Source organism: Scyliorhinus canicula, chromosome 2 (genome assembly GCF_902713615.1).
Source record: "Scyliorhinus canicula chromosome 2, sScyCan1.1, whole genome shotgun sequence".
NCBI lineage: Eukaryota > Metazoa > Chordata > Chondrichthyes > Carcharhiniformes > Scyliorhinidae > Scyliorhinus > Scyliorhinus canicula.
In genome coordinates, this window is record NC_052147.1 from 118,607,610 (window position 1) to 118,626,606 (window position 18,997).

The following is an 18,997-nucleotide window of genomic DNA, read 5'->3' on the forward strand; positions in this document are numbered from 1 at the left end:
AATTCATCTTATTTACTCTTCTCTCATTCCTCTGCCTCTTTCTCAATTCTTAAATCTCATTGGTTAAGGAGTTACACTGTTGGTCTCATCAGTCACCAAAGTCCCAGATGCCCCGTTGGCCCACAGGTTAAACAGGTTCGAGCTCAAGGATGACAGAAAAATGGGGCAAACACAGTAAAATCTGAGATATTATTAAATGTTTGTGTGCTGTGCACTGAAGGAGCTGGTGTCACTTTTTAAGTTCATAAACAAACAACATGAAGTGTGACATGAAATACCGGTTGAACACAGTTTTGCTTCATTTAAAATCTGAGGCTGATTGAACCTTGAATGGGGTAGAATGGGGTAATGTCTCATGTTTCATCCACTGTATTTTCTTGTTATTTGAATCGTTATAGTTTTTTTAAACTAGATATTTTAAATTTAGATACTTGGGGAATAAGCCATTGAAATCATACAAACAAAATGCAGAAATGTCCCAATACTATTAATATTAAAATGTTAACCTTTCTATGCGAAATGGGGCAAAGAGCACTTGTGTTTGCTGTGATAGATTATTGCTGTGTTGTTAAGAGTGTAGCAAATGCTAGAATATTCTACAGACATCAGAAGAGAATTCAGATTGGATGAAAGTTTGCAAACCGCCATTTGTCCTTGAAGTTCCCCAAATGCATTTAACTGCTGAGATGATTAGTTTAAAGAAAAATTAAGGCTTTCATTTTACGTACAATGGTAGCTCAGTTGCTAAAAATGGAGTATGCAGGAGGAGGAAGACCTGTAGCGCAGCTTATTTACTCCTCTCTGTGGATTCACTGCACTGCACAGCAGACGGCCAGCTGTCAATGACAGGCATTGTGAGTGTGTTGAACATGATCATTCTTCTGCTAATGTCCTTGGCATCTCTCTGTGTGGTGTGCTGCATAAATAATTGTTACAATGACAGCCTCTTTCAACATTGCTGTAAATCTGGTCTCGATCCATTTAAGGTTTAATGTTAAGGAATATTGCTTGTTCCAAATTATCTTTGGAATATGCAAATTTTTTGGATGTGCTTAAGAGCCTTTTACATAGTGAAGATAGAGCAAAATAATGCTGACCTTTGCTGTAACCTGTGCCACTAATCCTGTGACTAGTCGAAGTGAGGGAGAAGAATAATTTATGGTATTTATATGTATCTCCATCGGAATTGCATGCTTTTATGAATCCACGATACTCTTTTAATATGAAACCCAATATAGTTAACCTTCCGTCATTCCTTTGACTTTTCCTTCAAAGCTTGCTTGCTCTGGGCAGCGAAGCTTCTAAAAATCACCAAAGAACAAAGAAACTTACAGTACAGGAACAGGCCCTTCGGCCCTCCCAGCCTGCACCGATCCAGATCCTTTATCTAAACCTGTCTCCTATTTTCCAAGGTCTACTTCCCTCTGTTCCCACCCGTTCATATACCTGTCCAGATGCATCTTAAATGATGCTATCGTGCCTGCCTCTACCACCTCCGCTGGTAAAGCGTTCCTGGCACCCACCACCCTCTGCGTAAAAAACTTTCCACGCACATCTCCCTTAAACTTTCCCCCTCTCACCTTGAAATCGTGACCCCTTGTAACTGACACCCCCACTCTTGGGAAAAGCTTGTTGCTATCCACCCTGTCCATACGTCTCATAATTTTGTAGACCTCAATCAGGTCCCCCCTCAACCTCCGTCTTTCCAACGAAAACAATCCTAATTTACTCAACCTTTCTTCATAGCTAGCACCCTCCATACCAGGCAACATCCTGGTGAACCTCCTCTGCACCCTCTCCAAGGCATCCACATCCTTCTGGTAATGTGGCGACCAGAACTGCACGCAGTATTCCAAATGTGGCCGAACCAAAATCCTATACAACTGTAACATGACCTGCCAACTCTTGTACTCAATACCCCTTCCGATGAAGGCAAGCATGCTGTATGCCTTCTTGATCACTCTATTCACCTGCGTTGCCATCTTCAGGGTACAATGGACCTGAACTCCCAGATCTCTCTGTACATCAATTTTCCCCAAGACCCTTCTATTGACCATATAGTCCGCTCTTGAATTTGATCTTCCAAACTGCATCACCTCACATTTGTCTGGATTGAACTCCATCTGCCATTTCTTTGCCCAACTCTCCAATCTATCTATATTTTGTTGTATTCTCTGACAGTCCTCCTCGCTATCTGCAACTCCACCAATCTTAGTATCATCTGCAAACTTGGTAATCAGACCACCTATACCTTCCTCCAGGTCATTTATGTAGATCACAAACAGCAGTGGTCTGAGCACGGATCCCTGTGGAACACCACTAGTCACCCTTCTCCATTTTGAGACACTCCCTTCCACCACTACTCTCTGTCTCGTTGCCCAGCCAGTTCTTTATCCATCTAGCTAGTACACCCTGAACCCCATACGACTTCATTTTTTCCATCAACCTGCCATGGGAAACCTTATCAAACGCCTTACTAAAGTCCATGTATATGACATCTACAGCCCTTCCCTCATCAATTAACTTTGTTTCCTCAAAGAATTCATGTAATCTCTGACTCAATAATTAACCAGGATTCACTGATCACATCAACTACTTTCACAAGCTAAATTATCAGGTAGCCCTCTCAGCTTCCTCCTGAGATCTTCAACATCACAAGATTCTAGCCTTCAGTCATTTTGATTCACTCCATGTGATATGAAGAAACGGCTTAGCGCACTTGTTACAGCAAAGATCATAGGTCCTGACGACATCCGACTGTAGTCCTGAAGACTTGTGCTCCTAGCCATACTGTTCCAGTCAGCTACAAGATTGGTGTCTAACCAATTAAGTGGAAAATTGTCCAGGTATATCCTATCCACAATAAGCATAGCAAATCCAATCCGACCAATTTCAGCCCCGTAAGTCCACTCTCAAACATTAGCAAAATGATGGAAAGTGTTAGCCACGTTCTTATACACCAATGACCTTAATCATGCCCAGTTTAGGTTCTGACGGGACCACCCAGCTCTAGACTTCACCACAACCTTGGTCTAAAAGTGGACAAAAGAACTGAATTTCAGAGGTGAGAGGGATCAGCCTTGCCATCAAGGTAGCAGTGTAGTAATCATGGAACCCTAGTAGAATTGAAGTTAGTGGGAGTCAGGGGAAAATTCTTCACTGGCTGGACTCATACCTACCACAACGGAAGATGGCTGTAATTGTTGGAGACCAATTATTTCAGCCGCAGGATATCACAGCAGGAGTTCCTCAGAGTAGTGTCCTGGGCTCAACCATCTCCAGCTGGTTCACCAATGATTTTCCATTCTTCATAAGGTCAGAAAGACCTGGACAACATTCCGGCTTTGGCAGATAAGTGGCAAGGAACAAAAGTGATGGATAACAAGAATAAATCTAACCATCCCTCCTTGTTATTCAGTAGCATTAAAAGGTAAATTTTCCATAGTCCCAGATGACCATTGGCTGTGTTCTCCTTTGAGGGGGAGAGCTGATTGGTGGTGTTTTAACCTGAGATCACCATACCTCAGGCGAGGGGCAATGTTGAGAAGGCAGGGTTTTCATTAATAACCAATAGCATTACCATATAACTGAATCCCACACCATCAACATCCTGGAATTACTATTGACCAGAAACCTAACTGGACCATCAACACAAATTCTGTGATTGCAATAGCAATTCTGCAGCGGGGTAATCGGCTTCGACTCCTCAAATCCTTTACACTACCTAGAAGGCACAAGTCAGGAGTGCATTTAAATGCTTTCCACTTGCCTGGATGTAGCACTTAAGAAACTCAAAACATCCAGTACAACACAGTCCACTTGATCCTGAAAATGACTACCAATATGAATTAAATTCCCAGGACCAGCAAAAAGACTTTCAACAACTGGGAAAATCAGTGGTAGATAAAATTTAATATAGTTTAGTGCAAAATACAACACATTCTGAGGAAAACCAAATGCTAGAAATGCAAGTTGGATTGTGGGCAGCACGGTAGCATTGTGGATAGCACAATCGCTTCACTGCTCCAGGGTCCCAGGTTTGATTCTGGCTTGGGTCACTGTCTGTGCGGAGTCTGCACATCCTCCCCTTGTGTGCGTGGGTTTCCTCCGGGTGCTCCGGTTTCCTCCCACAGTCCAAAGATGTGCAGGTTAGGTGGATTGGCCATGATAAATTGCCCTTAGTGTCCAAAATTCCCTTAGTGTTGGGTGGGGTTACTGGGTTATGGGGATGGGGTGGAGGTGTTGACCTTGGGTAGGATGCTTTTTCCAAGAGCCGGTGCAGACTCGATGGGCCGAATGGCCTCCTTCTGCACTGTAAAAAAAATCTATGAAATAAGCTAAAGGTGAAACTGAAAAGGGATATTGCATGAGAATAGATTTGGCATTAATCACATTCGGGCCCTTTTGTGATTTTCTGACCACATCCGCCACCGGTGCAAAGGGCGAAGTGGGTGTAAAATATCGCGAGAACTAGGAAATTAGATCTCGCCAGTGCCATAACGAGGTTCCCACCCGGAAAGGCCAGGAATCTCATTTCAATAAATTAACATCTCATTAAAGGGATTCCCTGCATTACGATCCCCCCCCCCCCCCCCCCCCCCGCCAAACCCAACCGACATGATGTCACGGCGGCGAGGTTTACAGCAGGTTTTGCAAAGTATGAACCAGGCAAAGGGAATCGCTGGGAGTGTGCAGGTAAGTATAATTGGCAGTGCCAGGAGGTAGTGCCAAGTGGGGGCCCTCAGGGGATCTCCATTTTGGGGTAGGTGGGTTACCCTATGTGTGTGGTGAGAAAACAAGGCTGTGCAGCCGGTGAGCTGCACGACAATTCTCTTGCCTCAGCTGGCACTCTGCAAATACATTGAAAATTCCACCCTAGATCACTAGGGCAACAATAATTAAAGTAAATTGTAATTAATGGATAATTAGTAAATTATAATTAATGGTTAATTATATCATTAGATCAATGTAAGTTGGAAGATGTGCACTGAATCTATGAACAGCGCAGTCTCAATTCCTTCCTCAGTTTTGGGCAAAAAGACATCAGGGAAACATGCAAGCTATGAAGGCTGCACAAGTTAGCCTGTCTGATTGCTGGGATCAGAGGATTGAGATGAGGAAAGACTGAGAAACTGGGACGCGAGCTTTTAAAGGAATGACTTGGAGGGAATGTCATAAAACATTAAAATTAACATTATACGATTATACCAGTGTCCCAGGTTGTGTCTATAAGTTAAAAATGGTCAAAGAAAAAATCAGGGCACATAGGAAGTACTTTGCACACATTGATCAACATGGAATGATACAATATTGCCTGCTTTTTTTGTTCAAAATCTGCCCTCCATAGACACTACTCTGGTCTCACTTTTATAATTCTGTACTCGTTAAATTGTCTAATTACACTGAGTCTTATCCATTGTGGTTCCTTTTTTAAAAAAAAACTAGAAACTTGCTTACAGTGATCTTCATACCTGAGCCGGGGTAGTATTACTATATTGTTTACTGTGAGCTAACATGATCAAGCTGCCATAATGTAAACAAATTGGACAGCATCACCAGCCAGTGTGCCTGTACTTACTGCCTTATGAAATGGCTGAAGAAAGCACTGAGGGGAGATGAAATATGATGCCTCTCTGGCTTAGATACTTGAGCGTCATATCATTAGGTGGTTTATGACCTGACCTATTTACATAATAGAGCAACTTCACCTTTTGCGAAAGAGCACTGATGTGAATTATTGGCGTATGCATTTGTACATCACCTATTAAAAAGCAATTAAATCTTTTTTATGTTGCTGTTGTTCGGATTCTTGGATATTGGTGTTTGTGAGCCAGGTACTGGCATTTAAACTGGCAAATTTGGCTCTCTTGTCCTGACAGCAGACTGGGGGAATCAGCTTCTCGTTGGCCTGTAAAGTTGCAGCCGAGATACAGGAGCTGCACGTAACACTGTAAATGCCAAAAGCTGGTGCAAAGACACAAGTCTCTGAGAATCAGATTAAAACAGTGCCAAATGAAAACTGCTGTCAAAACAGCATGTATAGTCGAACATTCTGCTACTATGTTATAATGTTCCTGACTTTCGTACTCAGGATAACAGGATCTTGGGGCTATTAGTGGGTCTTGTGTGGGAGAATCATCACTGATTACCCATCTTCTTCCTGTTCCCCACAAAAGGAGGTGGTAGGTCAGGCAGAAGAATATTGTTGATTATTTTCAAATATACAGCCCATTAAAAAGTGTACAAAGTACATTAGCTTTCTTCAGTGAGTGCTTTTAACAGGTATTCATTCTTTTCACTATTTTATAACCTCATGTTGATTCCATTTGCATTGCTTATGTCTTAAAATTTAATGCAATTCTTACATCTTACCATCTGAGCTGCAGAGATAGCAGAAGAATAAATGTCACAATTTATAAATTGCATTTTAAATTCTAATAAACTCCCAATTGCAAACACTGATTAAAACTGACACTCTGCCATTTAATTAATGGCTACTCTGAACTTTTGAACATTAACCACTATCTAAATTTGAAAAGTATTTCAATCTACATGATAATTTAGAATTAATGCTATTCATGCGTCAAAAGAACAAGCAGGAAAATTAAATGAATAATCAGCCTGGTCTGTTTAATATTTTTAGCAGCAGATATTTATATATAGTAGTTAAGAACTAACTCCGCATTCTCACTGCGGAATCAGGCTGTGGGTTCAAGCAACAAAACCAGAAACTTGAGTACATAATTTAGGCTGATATGTCAGTTCAGTATTTGAGAGAGTATTGCACTGTCATCTGTGTGATGCCTTTTGGATGAAATGTTAAAGTAAGATCCTGTCTGCTGTAACAGGTGGATATAAAAGGTCCTAAGGGAGGTTTTCTTGTATCCTGTCCAATAATTACCCTTCAATCAACAGCACTCATGATTATCTGGTCATTCATCTCATTGCTGTTTGTTGGATCTTGCTCTGCAAAAATTGTCTGTGTGTTTGCATACAATAGTCTTCATTAGCTGTGAAATACTTTAGGACATTGTGAGGATGTGAAAAATACGATACAAAGTCCAAGTTATTTGTCATTTTCTTTCTGCATAGGCTGTTCTGAATCTTTTCTTCAAATATATTGGTGTTCTACCTGGGCCAAATAGAAATGTTTATAATCTTCCAATATGAACCTTTGGAAAACACCACTGTAGATAACATGGTTTATAACATATTTATTAACTTTTTTTTGTAGTTTTGAATGCATTATACTATCCTGTAATGTGTTATGTGAGATCAGTAATTTGTTACTCATGTGGAATGGCCAAATTAACAGGGCATGTGACTTCTGATTGCATGAACCATTGCAAGAAAGACTTGCATTTATATAGCATCTTTCACATCCTCAGGATATCCCAAAGTGCTTATGGCCAGTAACAATATTTCCGAAGTGCAGTCATTGGCCAGCATTTTCCAGCCCTGTCATGGCAGGACCCTGTGCCACAGGAGATTCAACGGCCCAACCAAAAGTCCATTAACTTTGGTGGGACAGGACTATCTTGGCCGCAGACGAGGCCAAGAAATCCCACCCAATGTGTGTACGAAACAAAGCTGCCAGTTTGTGCATGATAAGCTCCTTCCCGCAAACAGCAACATGATTATTTCCATTAAATGGCTTTTGGTAATGTTGAAGAATCTCTTTTTAGTGGATACTGTAACATTGGCATGGTAACATTTTCATTAATAGAAAGTAAGTAGACACTTGTCAGACTTCAATGCAAATAAATTAATTTTGTGCTTCAAACCAGGTGACTCATTTGCACAGTTCCGCTTTGCTGAGGAAAAGGAGTGGGAAGTAGAAGTTCCTTCCAGTAAACAGGTGGGTCCAGTAGAATTACTATGCTTTAGACTTTTAGCCTACTAGAAATCTCAGCACAAGGGGCATTCAGTTGACACGTTGGGGGTGATCTACCAGCTGTTCACACCAGGGATATTCCAGTCACGCGCCAGTGCACGGGTTTCCCGGTGACCAGCGGTTCAGTCACCGGGAAATCCCATTGACACTGGCGGGGTCTGTAAATCCTGCTGGCGGGCAGCCACCGCCTTCGACAAACACATGGCGGGTTGGTCGGTAAATCCTGCCCGTTGTTTATGTGCAACGACAATGTAGAAAAATGTAATTTATAATCCTATTTCCTTTCAATGTCCCTTTCTCGTATATAAAAAAATATGTAATATATACAATGCTATTCTAAATAATACTGAAGTTGCATTTAGGCTTTGCTGTGCTACTTATCACACTCAAAATTTTGAGGTGTATCTTTTAGTTTTGTGAAATAAGTTTGTAAAATACAGAATAAAGCTGAGGCTAATCTGATGAGCTATATAGTTAAAAGATGAGAAATTCAAATTGCTTTCACTTGCTTTACCCCTACCCCCGGTATAGTATATAACTATTTTCTGAAACTTTGGACTTGATGACAGGATGTAGCTCAAGGCAAATATGATTTGATGTGCCCATTTTGTAGTGCAGAAATTGTCTTTATGACACTGAAGCTAAGGGTAATGTTCCTGCTGCCACCCTGGTAGGGACTGGTTAAGGGAGACCAGCAGGATTGAACCTGGGACCATTCTTTTTTTGTGTGCCTGGGCCACATACCGAGCAATTGAATAGCGTACGTGCGTAATATATCTATTCCCATTGTGTAATTTACCTCTGCTCCAGTCACGAGGAGAATTAATGTAGGTTATATGGAAGTATCAAGGAGCTCATAGTTGATACATTATGTTTTGGCGTAGAACACGGTTATCTTTAGATTAAGAAGAGGTTGGTTCTGAAATATTGCCTTTCCTTTTCCTTCACCTTTGGTAAAGTGGGAACTCACAAAATAAATCAGTGGTAGGTTTGTTCTTTATTGTGAACATTTGCCATGCATTAAGGTCGATTTTTGCCAGTAATATTACAATGTTAACGATACTCTGCTTTTCAAAAAGGCAAATAGTGGCATGCCTTTTGGTTGTAAATGCAATCCCTCCAGTTTCAAAAGGGTGAAGGCGGGATGCTTAATTTCTTGGATGTGAAATTTAACTGACTTTTGTACTTTGTAAAGACAATGTTGAAAGCAGTTGCTATGGATAATCTGCTGAATGGTCAGCAACACCTCCTCTGTTGAATTTATCTCAGGTTGTCTCTGCATGACTACAGGTCTGCTTGAGGTCAATGCAGCCGAGTCGGATAGAAAGAAGTTATTAATACATTCCCTGCACCATGAGAGAAGGTGGTTGTGTTTGTCCCACCACAGATTCAGCTTGTTTATGTTAATGTTTCCCAGTCTTCCTGGCTTTTAACCCAAATTTCAGAATTAATTATTTTTAGATGTCATCACCTGCAACAACTGAAGCTTCTTAAATATCAGGAAGAATGAACTGTGTAGTATTTGGAAGTTGCAGGGAGGTTCAAAAAGATAGGTCTTAGAAATGTAATAATACCCATTTTACAGCAGGGGATGGGTGGTGGGGAAGTGTGGCACTTATTTCCACATTGAAACATTGGATTGGGCTGTTCAATGCTTGATTAGTCTCTGCATCTCTAATTGGTGTTGGATCAGTTACATATGCAAATTAAGAATCCTACCACTCTTTGTTTTCCCAAGTCATGATGTGGAGATGCCGGCGTTGGACTGGGGTGAGCACAGTAAGAAGTCTTACAACACCAGGTTAAAGTCCAACATGTTCGTTTCAAACACTAGCTTTTGGAGCACTGCTCCTTCCTCAGTTAACTTGCACTTTAGGTAACTAGTTGCAAATGGCCACATGTACTCTGTTGATACTCAGCAGTCCTCATACAAACCACCAGAGGTTGGCACCCAAAATTAAGCTTTTTTTAAAAGAAAAAATGTTATTGTGGATTTCTACATTGAAACGTATGCTGCTGGCCATCTCTCCCCACCCCCTCCTGATTGTCCACTTCCTGTGCACTTTTCTGGGGCCCCTCAGCTTTGTCTGAACCTGCTGATCCTGTTGGCACCTGTGTGAACAGTCTCTGGGGCCACAGGTGGTGTTCACAGCTCCCCATGCTACCTGAATGAGGTTGGTGACCAGTTTAACATGGTTCTACCATCGGTTTCATTAGGCTCACGTTGCATTGGGATTGTGCCCGATTCAGATCTGGTCCAACTGTAGGCCTAAGAATTTCTCATGATGTTCTTGTTCGGTTGATTGGCTTCTCTTTGGTTGTCGAATTTGGAGGGTAACAAATGAAGAAAGACAATTTCCTCTCGAGCTTTGATGACAAACAAGTAGAGATACAACCTGCTCCCTTTACTAATCAAAAAAACTATTAAAACAATGAAATAAAAATGATGCTGTTTATTCTGAAACATTACTATCTAACAAATGTATTCTTTAATTAAAAGTTAACTACTGGACAAACACAACCGACTTCTTTTAAGATTGACAGCTATTCAGGAAACCTATCACAATGACGTTCAGTTTCTCATTTTGATGATGGATAGGATGCAGTTGTTTACAACTTAATGGATGTTATCCAGGGATTTAAAAGATAATTTGACAAACACACTCATGGAAAGACTGGCGGAAATGTATCTCAGCACCCTGCAGATCTATGCTCAAGTCTGTGTAAGCTTGAGTAAATATTAAGGAATTCAGAAATTGGTGCTTTCCTGTGTAACCTAATATCTTCTGTAAATGCTTTAGTCGAGTTTCTATAATTAAGTATTTTGAACTGTAAAGTAATGGCACAGAAAGAGCCCATTTGGTCCATTGAGTCCATGCTGCCTCTCTGTAAAACAAACCATTCCCCTGTTCGATATGCGGCCTTAAAAGTTTTATCTTTTCACTACCTTATCACATGATGACTTACAGCCATTATACAATAGAAAACAATAACTAGCTATATTAACTGAAAATCACAAAATATCAAACTTACTCTTGAACTGACAAAGATTAAGGTAAGGTAAGTGGATGACACCTGTAACATTATTTAACCACCCTCCAGTCCAATTAGTTTGGTATGTTTTGAAGCTTAATGACGCATGTGGAAATGTGTACCACGACCATGTGCTTAACCAGACAATCCAGGGTTTAGTCTGATTGTGTCTTCACTTGACATCCATATGTGGATTTTCCAGGAGGGCCCATTAACCCTCGGGAGTTGGGTTTTCGTAGTGGAATCTGCTGTAGAGTCCTGCAGACTGCTTGGCTGAGACCTTACTAAGCACATATCCCAGGCGCTTCCTGAGTTGGACCACTTCGTGCTACACCGCATGCTGCATTTACCACATATATAGTATTTTAAATTCTGGTATTTCAGTTGATTAAAAATGTCAGCCTAGCTTGCTTAGTTTTCAGTAATTTTTCATGCCTTTCAATTATGAGACAGATTTTCCTCCCAAGATGGATGCCTCAAGTTGGGAAATTCTCCGACTTGGCAAACGTGCCTGGGTTTTAAAGGGCCCCATTAGACTTAAGTTTCATTCTGGGAGGCAGGAGCAAAAGAGAGATGGGCTCGCTGACACGAAAAGCAGATCGTAGGTGGCTCCAGAAGTGGGCGAGTACCAAAGCAGGCTGGCTAGATGGCCCCTCTTGGGTTTCTGGTATTTCATCCCAGTTGTGTTAAAAATTGTTGAAAGCTAATGCTTTTTTTGGCCTGGGCTCACAGCCAAGTCTCATTAGGAATGTTTTACTATGAACCCAGTACAATAAAATTTGAGCTCGGGGGGGGGGGGGGGGGGGGGGCAGTACTGCTTCAATAACTGAAGTGAACTTGTTGACTTTGCTTGTGTGACATCTATAAGTGGTTCTTTCTGTGATCTCTTTTGTTCATGTTTTAATGTTTATTTGGAGAAGAATAAGAGGCCTGAAGTTTTTGAAGCGTCTGCTATAGATACTTTACTGGTCTGTATGATTTATAGGGTTGCAGAAACAGCAGTCTTTGTTCAGAGGATTTGTGGAATTGAGTTTTTTTCTCTCCACAGTTCCGCATTTGTCACTGTCATTGTATGGTTCATCAGTTATACCGAAGAGGGCATGTAAGGGCTGAATGGCCTCCTTCTGCACTGTAGGGTTTCCATGATTCTATGCATGGGAGATGGGAGAGGTTACCTTTCAAAACCTTCCCGAATCCAGACTATGGTTAAGGACTCCTCGGTGGGCTGTGAACCGTGAGTCATGGAGAAGCTGACCCAACTCAAAAATTGGGGGGGGGGGGGTTTGCTAGGAAAAACCTAGCCCCCATAAAGGAGCTAGCCAGGTCGGGAGTGCAGCACCCTTATGATGCGCCACCGAAAACTGGGGGCGCCAAGAATGGGGCAGGAATATTATAATTAGGTCCAACGTGCCAATTTTTAAACGACTCCTACCGAAATGAGGACCTTTATAAGAACTAGGAGCAGGAGTAGGCTATCTGGCCCTTCGAGCCTGCTCTGCCATTCAATGAGATCATGGCTGATCTTTTGTGGACTCGGCTCCACTTTCCCGCCGGAACACCATTACTCTTTATTCTTCAAAGTATGTTCAAAATTAAAAGATACCGGGCGCGATTCTCCGCCCCCCACGACGGGTTGCAGAATAGCGGGAGGGCCTTCCCGACATTTTTCCCGACCTCCCGCTATTCTCCCCCCCCCCCCCCCCCCCCCCCACGACACGAATCGCTGCTCGCCGTTTTTTTACGGCGAGCAGCGATTCTCCCCTATCCAATGGGCCGATTTCCCAGCCCTTTACGGCCGTTTTCACGAATTTAAACACACCTGCTATCACAGTTCGTGAAAACGGCCGCAAAGTGGCGTTCTGCACAACCATGCCACCGATTGGCAGGGCCGCACCACGGCCGTGCCAAGGGTGGCATGGGCCCGCGATCGGTGCCCACCGATCGCGGGCAGCGGGTCCGATTCCCACGCACTCTTTGTCCCTCTGCCGCCCCGCAGGATCAGTCCGCGGGGCGGCTGAGGGGCATGACGGACCGCGCATGCGCGGGTTTGACGCATATGCGCGATGACGTCATCCGCGCATGCGCGGATTGGAGCCGTCCAACCCGCGCATGCGCGGCTGACGTCATCGTGCGCGTCAGCTGCCGTGAGTCTTGGCGGCCGGGTTTAGCGAACGTTCGCTAAGCCCGCGCTGCCGTTCTTCCCGGGGCCGCGATGCTAGACCCGACCGGGGGGGTGAATTGGGTCCCGGGAGGGGGTCGCGGAGGCTGCCGTGAAACACGGCCGGTTTCACGGCAGCCTTTACGACTCTCCGCATTTGCTAGTTTCAACTGGAAGCCAATATTGTACTTCTTCTTTCACAGGACTGCATTTAATTTCTGTTCAGGTAAGGCTGTGGAAATATTGTTAAGCATATTTGCTCACTGATGGGTTACTTATAATATGTTGTGCATTTCAGATATCCCCTTTGTTTGTGGACTGCCAATCCCTGGCTCATTCTCTTCAAGAACTCCCCCTCTACCTTAGACTGAATGTGGAAGCTGAGTTGGTACAGGTAGAATTCCTTTATTAAATCTGTCCTTTAGACAGAAAGGTTTACTGAGAAGCCAGATTATTTAGGTCAGTTACTCAGATGCTTAAGAGCAGTGCTAAATATCCTCCTAACCATTCCCTCCCACAAGCAATGAAGCTGAAATCAGCAACTCAACCATATGATGGATAGAAATTGCATTCCGTTGCTCTGTGTTCAAATAATTTAATTGAATACTTAGGTTTATGGTGCTTTATTGCTATATGAAGCTTCACAAAATGCTGCTGAATTGGGTAATTACTGTGAAAATCCAAATGACTGGATCATGAGCTGAGATTTAGTCCATCTGTATGAAGCTGATGTTTTTTTATTTATTCATGGGATGAGGACATCGCTAACAAGGCCAGCATTTATTGCCCATCCCTGATTGTCCTTGAACTGAGTGGCTTATTGGGCCATTCAGCCCATCGAGTCTGCACTGACCCTCTGAAAGAACACCCCGCCCAGGCTCATTCCCCCACTCCATCACCATAACCCTTCCTAACCTACACATGTTCGGACACTAAGGGGCAATTTAGCACGGCCAGACTACCAAGCCTGTACATCTTTGGACTGTGGGAAGAAATCGGAGCACCCGGAGAAAAGTCACAAAGACACGGGAGCAGAGTGCAAACTCCACACAAATAGTCACCCAAGACTGGAATCGAACCTGGGTCCCTGGCACTGTGAGACAGCAGTGCTAACCACTGTGCCATCCTTTGTTACCTTTATCAGGAGAATTCAATCAAGTTAGGCAGACATGATTTGTCTTTAACAAATCCGCACTGCCCTTTGTTTACTAACCCATATTTTTGCAAGTGCCACTTAATTTTGTCCTGGATTATTGTCTCAAAGACTCCTGTACCACCGATGTTGGCGGACTGGCCTATAATTACCATGTTTATCACGCTCCCTTTTCTGAAAAGGGGTGTGAACATTTACAATCTTAACATCCCCATATGTAAATAAGATTGAAAGACTGTTGGTAAGAGTCTCCACAACGCAGCCTTATTTCTCTCAGTAATCTTTGGAGGAGGCGGTGGCATAGTGATATTGTCACTGGACTAATAATCCAGAGACCCAGGGGTAATGCTCTGGGGACCTGGATTTAAATCCCCCCCCCCCCCCCCCCCCCCCCAACATGGCAGATGGTAGGTGAATTTAAAAGAATGATTTACTTAGTCACATTGGTAAATTCAGTCTCTGCAGTTAACTACTTTTTTTCTTCAAATATAGATAACTCCCCCTGCTGAACTACCACAGATTACGCTGAAGAGTGTACATGATGGCACAAGCAAATTTAGCCAATTTAGAGCTCAGGCAACAACAGGTCCTGCAATAGGTGTGCATACAATCCCAGTCAGCTCTGCGCCCGAGGATGCCGACAAACATACCTTCAACCTCTCACCCAACCCCGTGGTACAAGCACCTAGGAGTGCTCCTCCATCATTGCAGCAAGCACCAGACAAGTTAGACGAGGAGCTGGATTTTTTGCTTCAACTTGAAACGCCTGTCAACAAAAGTAATGATGTTTTCTTAAAGGGAGCTCAGGATGTAGAAGCTCTCTGTGACCCTGAGACAGTTAAGATTTCAACTGGTAAGAACAAACATTCTTTTGAAGCTTTAAAAAAAATTTAAATACGGGAAATAACTGAAGTCGATCTTTTACTAAAGTGGTTTAATTTATTCTGTTTGAATATACATAAATAGTATATTTATATCCAATTTGGTATGTTTTCCACGTCACTTGCTAATATGCTAAATTACATTAACTAATTTGATCATAGATGCAGATAAATAGTCACCGTTACACTTATGAAGTTAGAATTGTTTCCTCCTGACATAGATCATAGAATTTACAGTGCAGAAGGAGGCCATTCGGCACATCGAGTCTGCACTGGCCCTTGGGAAGAGCACCCTACCCAGGCCCACACCTCCACCGTATCCCTGTAACCCCACCTAATATTTTTTGGACACGAAAGGCAATTTAGCATGGTCAACCCAACTAATCTGCACATTTTTGGACATTTTGGGAAGGAACCGGAGCACCGGAGGAAACCCACGCAGACATGGGGAGAATCGTGCAGACTCCGCACAGACAGTGACCAAAGCCGACAATCGAACCTGGAGCTGTGAAGCAACAGTGCTAACCACTATGTTACCATATCACCCATTAATTCAGTTTATGAAAAAAAAAACTAATTTTAAGCACAATTTTTAACCATTTTACATTTAGAACTGTCCTTTTTCTTTGAGAGGGCTGGTTTAGCTCACCTGGCTAGACAGCTGGTTTGTGAGACAGCGCAATGCCAGCAGCGCAGGTTCAATTCCTGTACTGGTTGAGGGTATTCATGAATGCCTTCTCAACCCTGCCCCTTTGCCTGAGGTGTGATGATCCTCAGGTTAAATCACCACTAGACAGCTCGTCCCCTCATAGGGGAAAGCAGCCTATGGTCATCTAGGACTATGGCGACTTTACCTTTTACACTATGGTGCATGTTAGTCTCAATTTGAAGTCAGATCACTTGAATAATGCCAGTTAGCACTGAAGGTACATAGGACAGAACAGGCCCTTCGGCCCTTGATGTTGTGCCGAGCATTGTCCGAAACCAAGATCAAGCTATCGCACTCCCTGTCATTCTGGTGTGCAGCCCTGAGAGTGTGGGGGCAATGGAGACAGTACATGAGACTGGAGGTAGTTTGTAGTTTACATGTGCATCTCTTGCTGCAGTCACATTATTGTTTCTTTGCTGTTAAACAGACTTGCCTGACGCCAAAGTGATAGACAATACAAATTCACAACCGTCGGAAACGGCTAAGAAGCTTGACCCTGAGGAGGAACTGGAAGATTGGCTAGATAGCATGATATCATAATGTTACCATAACAATCTTACAAGTATATGAATGAAGACTAATGATGCATTGACTGTGAACACAACAGTGCAACAGTGGCATCATCTTTCCTGCACACAGCATGCAGTGGAATAATTGCTGCTATAGCATGTATTTCAATAGTGTTCCATTTCTGGCCAGTTAGACAAATATTAATTTTGTGTCCAAACAGTGTTTATGGTTAAACCTAGCTCGTGAAATTGTGGTTGAATGGCTTAGATTCAGCAACAAAATTTTAAATCTAACTGTAAAAAGAGATTGCAGAGTCAAAGTGTAAAGAAAACTATAAAATCCTTGAATAAAATGAACTGTTACCAAGATTTCTATATTTTTTTTGTGTGAAGGGTTAAATTGCACATTTATCAAATGCTGTTAAAATGTGACTCATTTTAAGAGCTTTGTGCTTCTGCTGTAAAATGGCTAAAATAACTTTTAAAAATAATCTTTTTGCACAGCTTAGCTTCAACAACCTTGAGTCTACTTTCACTTCAGTGGCCATGTAGTTTCCATTCTATCCCATCTAATACTTTTATCAAGAACCTTCAAACCAGTAACAGCAATTACAGAGCAAATGATCGAGCTGCCAATAATCATTTTCAGAAAAAAAATCTGAATTTGTAAAAAGGCACATTGTTGAATTTAATTTGCTTTATTTCAAAACTGTGCATCACATCACAAACAGTCAGCACTGTCCAGTTCATTTCTCTTAATGCTGAATGATTTGAAATCAAAGCGTTTAAGTTATGGTTACTTTTCATTTGGAGGAGGTGTACAAGGAAGCACACAGCCAATGCACAAGTAATATTAAGTTTTACAGAGTTTCACAAAATTAAATGTCATATCCAGTAACAACGTTATAAATTATCAGCTCAGCTGTTGCTGTGGCAAGCACAATGAAATCAAGCTCAAGGTCGGACATCATACAATAAGACTCAGCATTGTGAACAAAGAGAACACATTCTAACGTAGCTTTCCTGATGAGCACGAGCTAGAAAACAGGACATAGCTTTGGCTACAGGTAAGGCACATTTTTTTCCCAATGTTTTCTTGCAATTTGTAACCCTTGCTCTGCTGTGGATCTATCTATTCAGGTAACCAAGAGCCACAGAAAAAGGTTAACTTAAAATATCTTCATCACACTTCCAATTCTGATGCATATTACAGTTTGGGTACTTAAAGCTGAATGTCACTGCGTTTTAAGACAGGTGCATTTTCCACACCGTTCACATTTATTCTCGTTTTGCCTCGGAATAGTAAATATACCTGCTCACTCCATTTTTCTCCATTATATACTCATGCCAGGCTCCCTGTGTTCAGTCAATAGGTAAATTCAAGAAATTTTTTCATTTATCCCAGCTGATCCTCATATTGTTTGCGGAAACAATCTCCAGCAGGGAAAAAATCCCAACAGCGCTCCTGGTACATCTTCCATACGAAAGACTCCTTAAATGAATGGACAGAAAGTTATGATCAAAATTAATATTGACAGTATGTATATAACAGTATGTATGATAATAGTCAATTTTGTACTTTATTACCTTTCCCTTCCATTCTCTTGGCTCAGTGGTGGTAATGTTAACAATTAGTGAGTTGGAAGTATCACTTAACTCGAGAGCTGGGGACATAATCTAGACTGATCCTACCATGCAGTACTGAGGGTGTGCTCTATTGTCAGAGGTTCTGCCTTTTGGATACAATATTTAAACTAGACAGTGGTGAAAAGGTGGTATGGTGATAATACCACTGGATTAGTAATCCAGAGGCCTAGGCTAATACTCTGGGGATGTAGGTTCAAATGCCACCACAGCAGCGGGTGGAATTTCAATTTAATTAATTCTACCAGCAATGGTGACCGCGCAACTATTATCACTGGTTGTAAAAACCCAACTGGTTCATCGATGCCCCTTTAGGGAAGCAAATCTGCCACCCTTACCCGGTTTGGCCTACACGTGACGACAGACCCACAGCAATGTGGTTGACTCTTAACTGCCCTCTGAAATGGCCTCACTCACCATTCAGTTCAAGGTAATATATGCTAGCGACGCAAACACCCAATGAACGAATAAAGAAGAACTGTCTATCACAATAGATGCAGAAGATCCCGTGGCACGATATGAAGAGCAGGAGATGTCACCTGGCCAGCATTTATCCCGAAACAGACACCAGTGTGACAGATAACAGTCATTTTATCTCATTGCTGTTGTGGGACCTTGCTGTATGTAAAATGGCTACCCTGTTTGCCTACGTTTCAAGGTAAGTGATTGAAGTGTTTTGGGAGACAAAGTTTTATTTTTGAAAATAAAATGAAATGAAAACCGCTTATTGTCACAAGTAGGCTTCAAATGAAGTTACTGTGAAAAGCCCCGAGAATTAAGTTATTGAGAATTTCCCACTCTTGGGATATTTTGCAGCATTACAATGTATTCTGCATTTAGAATTTTACATCATGTTATATCGCAATTTCCTGTGTAGCCCATGATTCATGAACCCCACAAAATGTAGGTGATAGTTAGAAAATGAAGAACTCTCAATTGAGACAAAATGAGAAATATTGATTAGAAAATGCATGTTTCAACTATAGAGCTATTATAATTGGTCTTCACCAGACAGA

The 18,997-nt window shown here is 42.1% G+C and overlaps 2 protein-coding genes across 2 annotated transcripts in view; one reads left to right on the forward strand and one right to left on the reverse strand.

Moving 5' to 3' along the window:
- The window catches only part of aven (apoptosis, caspase activation inhibitor), a 135,835-nt gene extending 119,129 nt beyond the window's left edge, over nt 1–16,706 (forward strand). The window contains exons 5-8 of the mRNA XM_038790259.1: nt 7,788–7,858; nt 13,384–13,479; nt 14,731–15,091; nt 16,256–16,706. Coding sequence (XP_038646187.1) covers nt 7,788–7,858; nt 13,384–13,479; nt 14,731–15,091; nt 16,256–16,368 — 641 coding nt within the window. The 3' untranslated portion in view covers nt 16,369–16,706. The remainder of the gene's footprint in view (nt 1–7,787; nt 7,859–13,383; nt 13,480–14,730; nt 15,092–16,255) is intronic.
- Nucleotides 16,707–17,014: 308 nt separating this feature from the next.
- Nucleotides 17,015–18,997, reverse strand: part of ryr3 (ryanodine receptor 3) — a 500,545-nt gene continuing 498,562 nt past the window's right edge. Inside the window, 1 exon segment of the mRNA XM_038785757.1 lies at nt 17,015–17,829. Coding sequence (XP_038641685.1) covers nt 17,734–17,829 — 96 coding nt within the window. The 3' untranslated portion in view covers nt 17,015–17,733.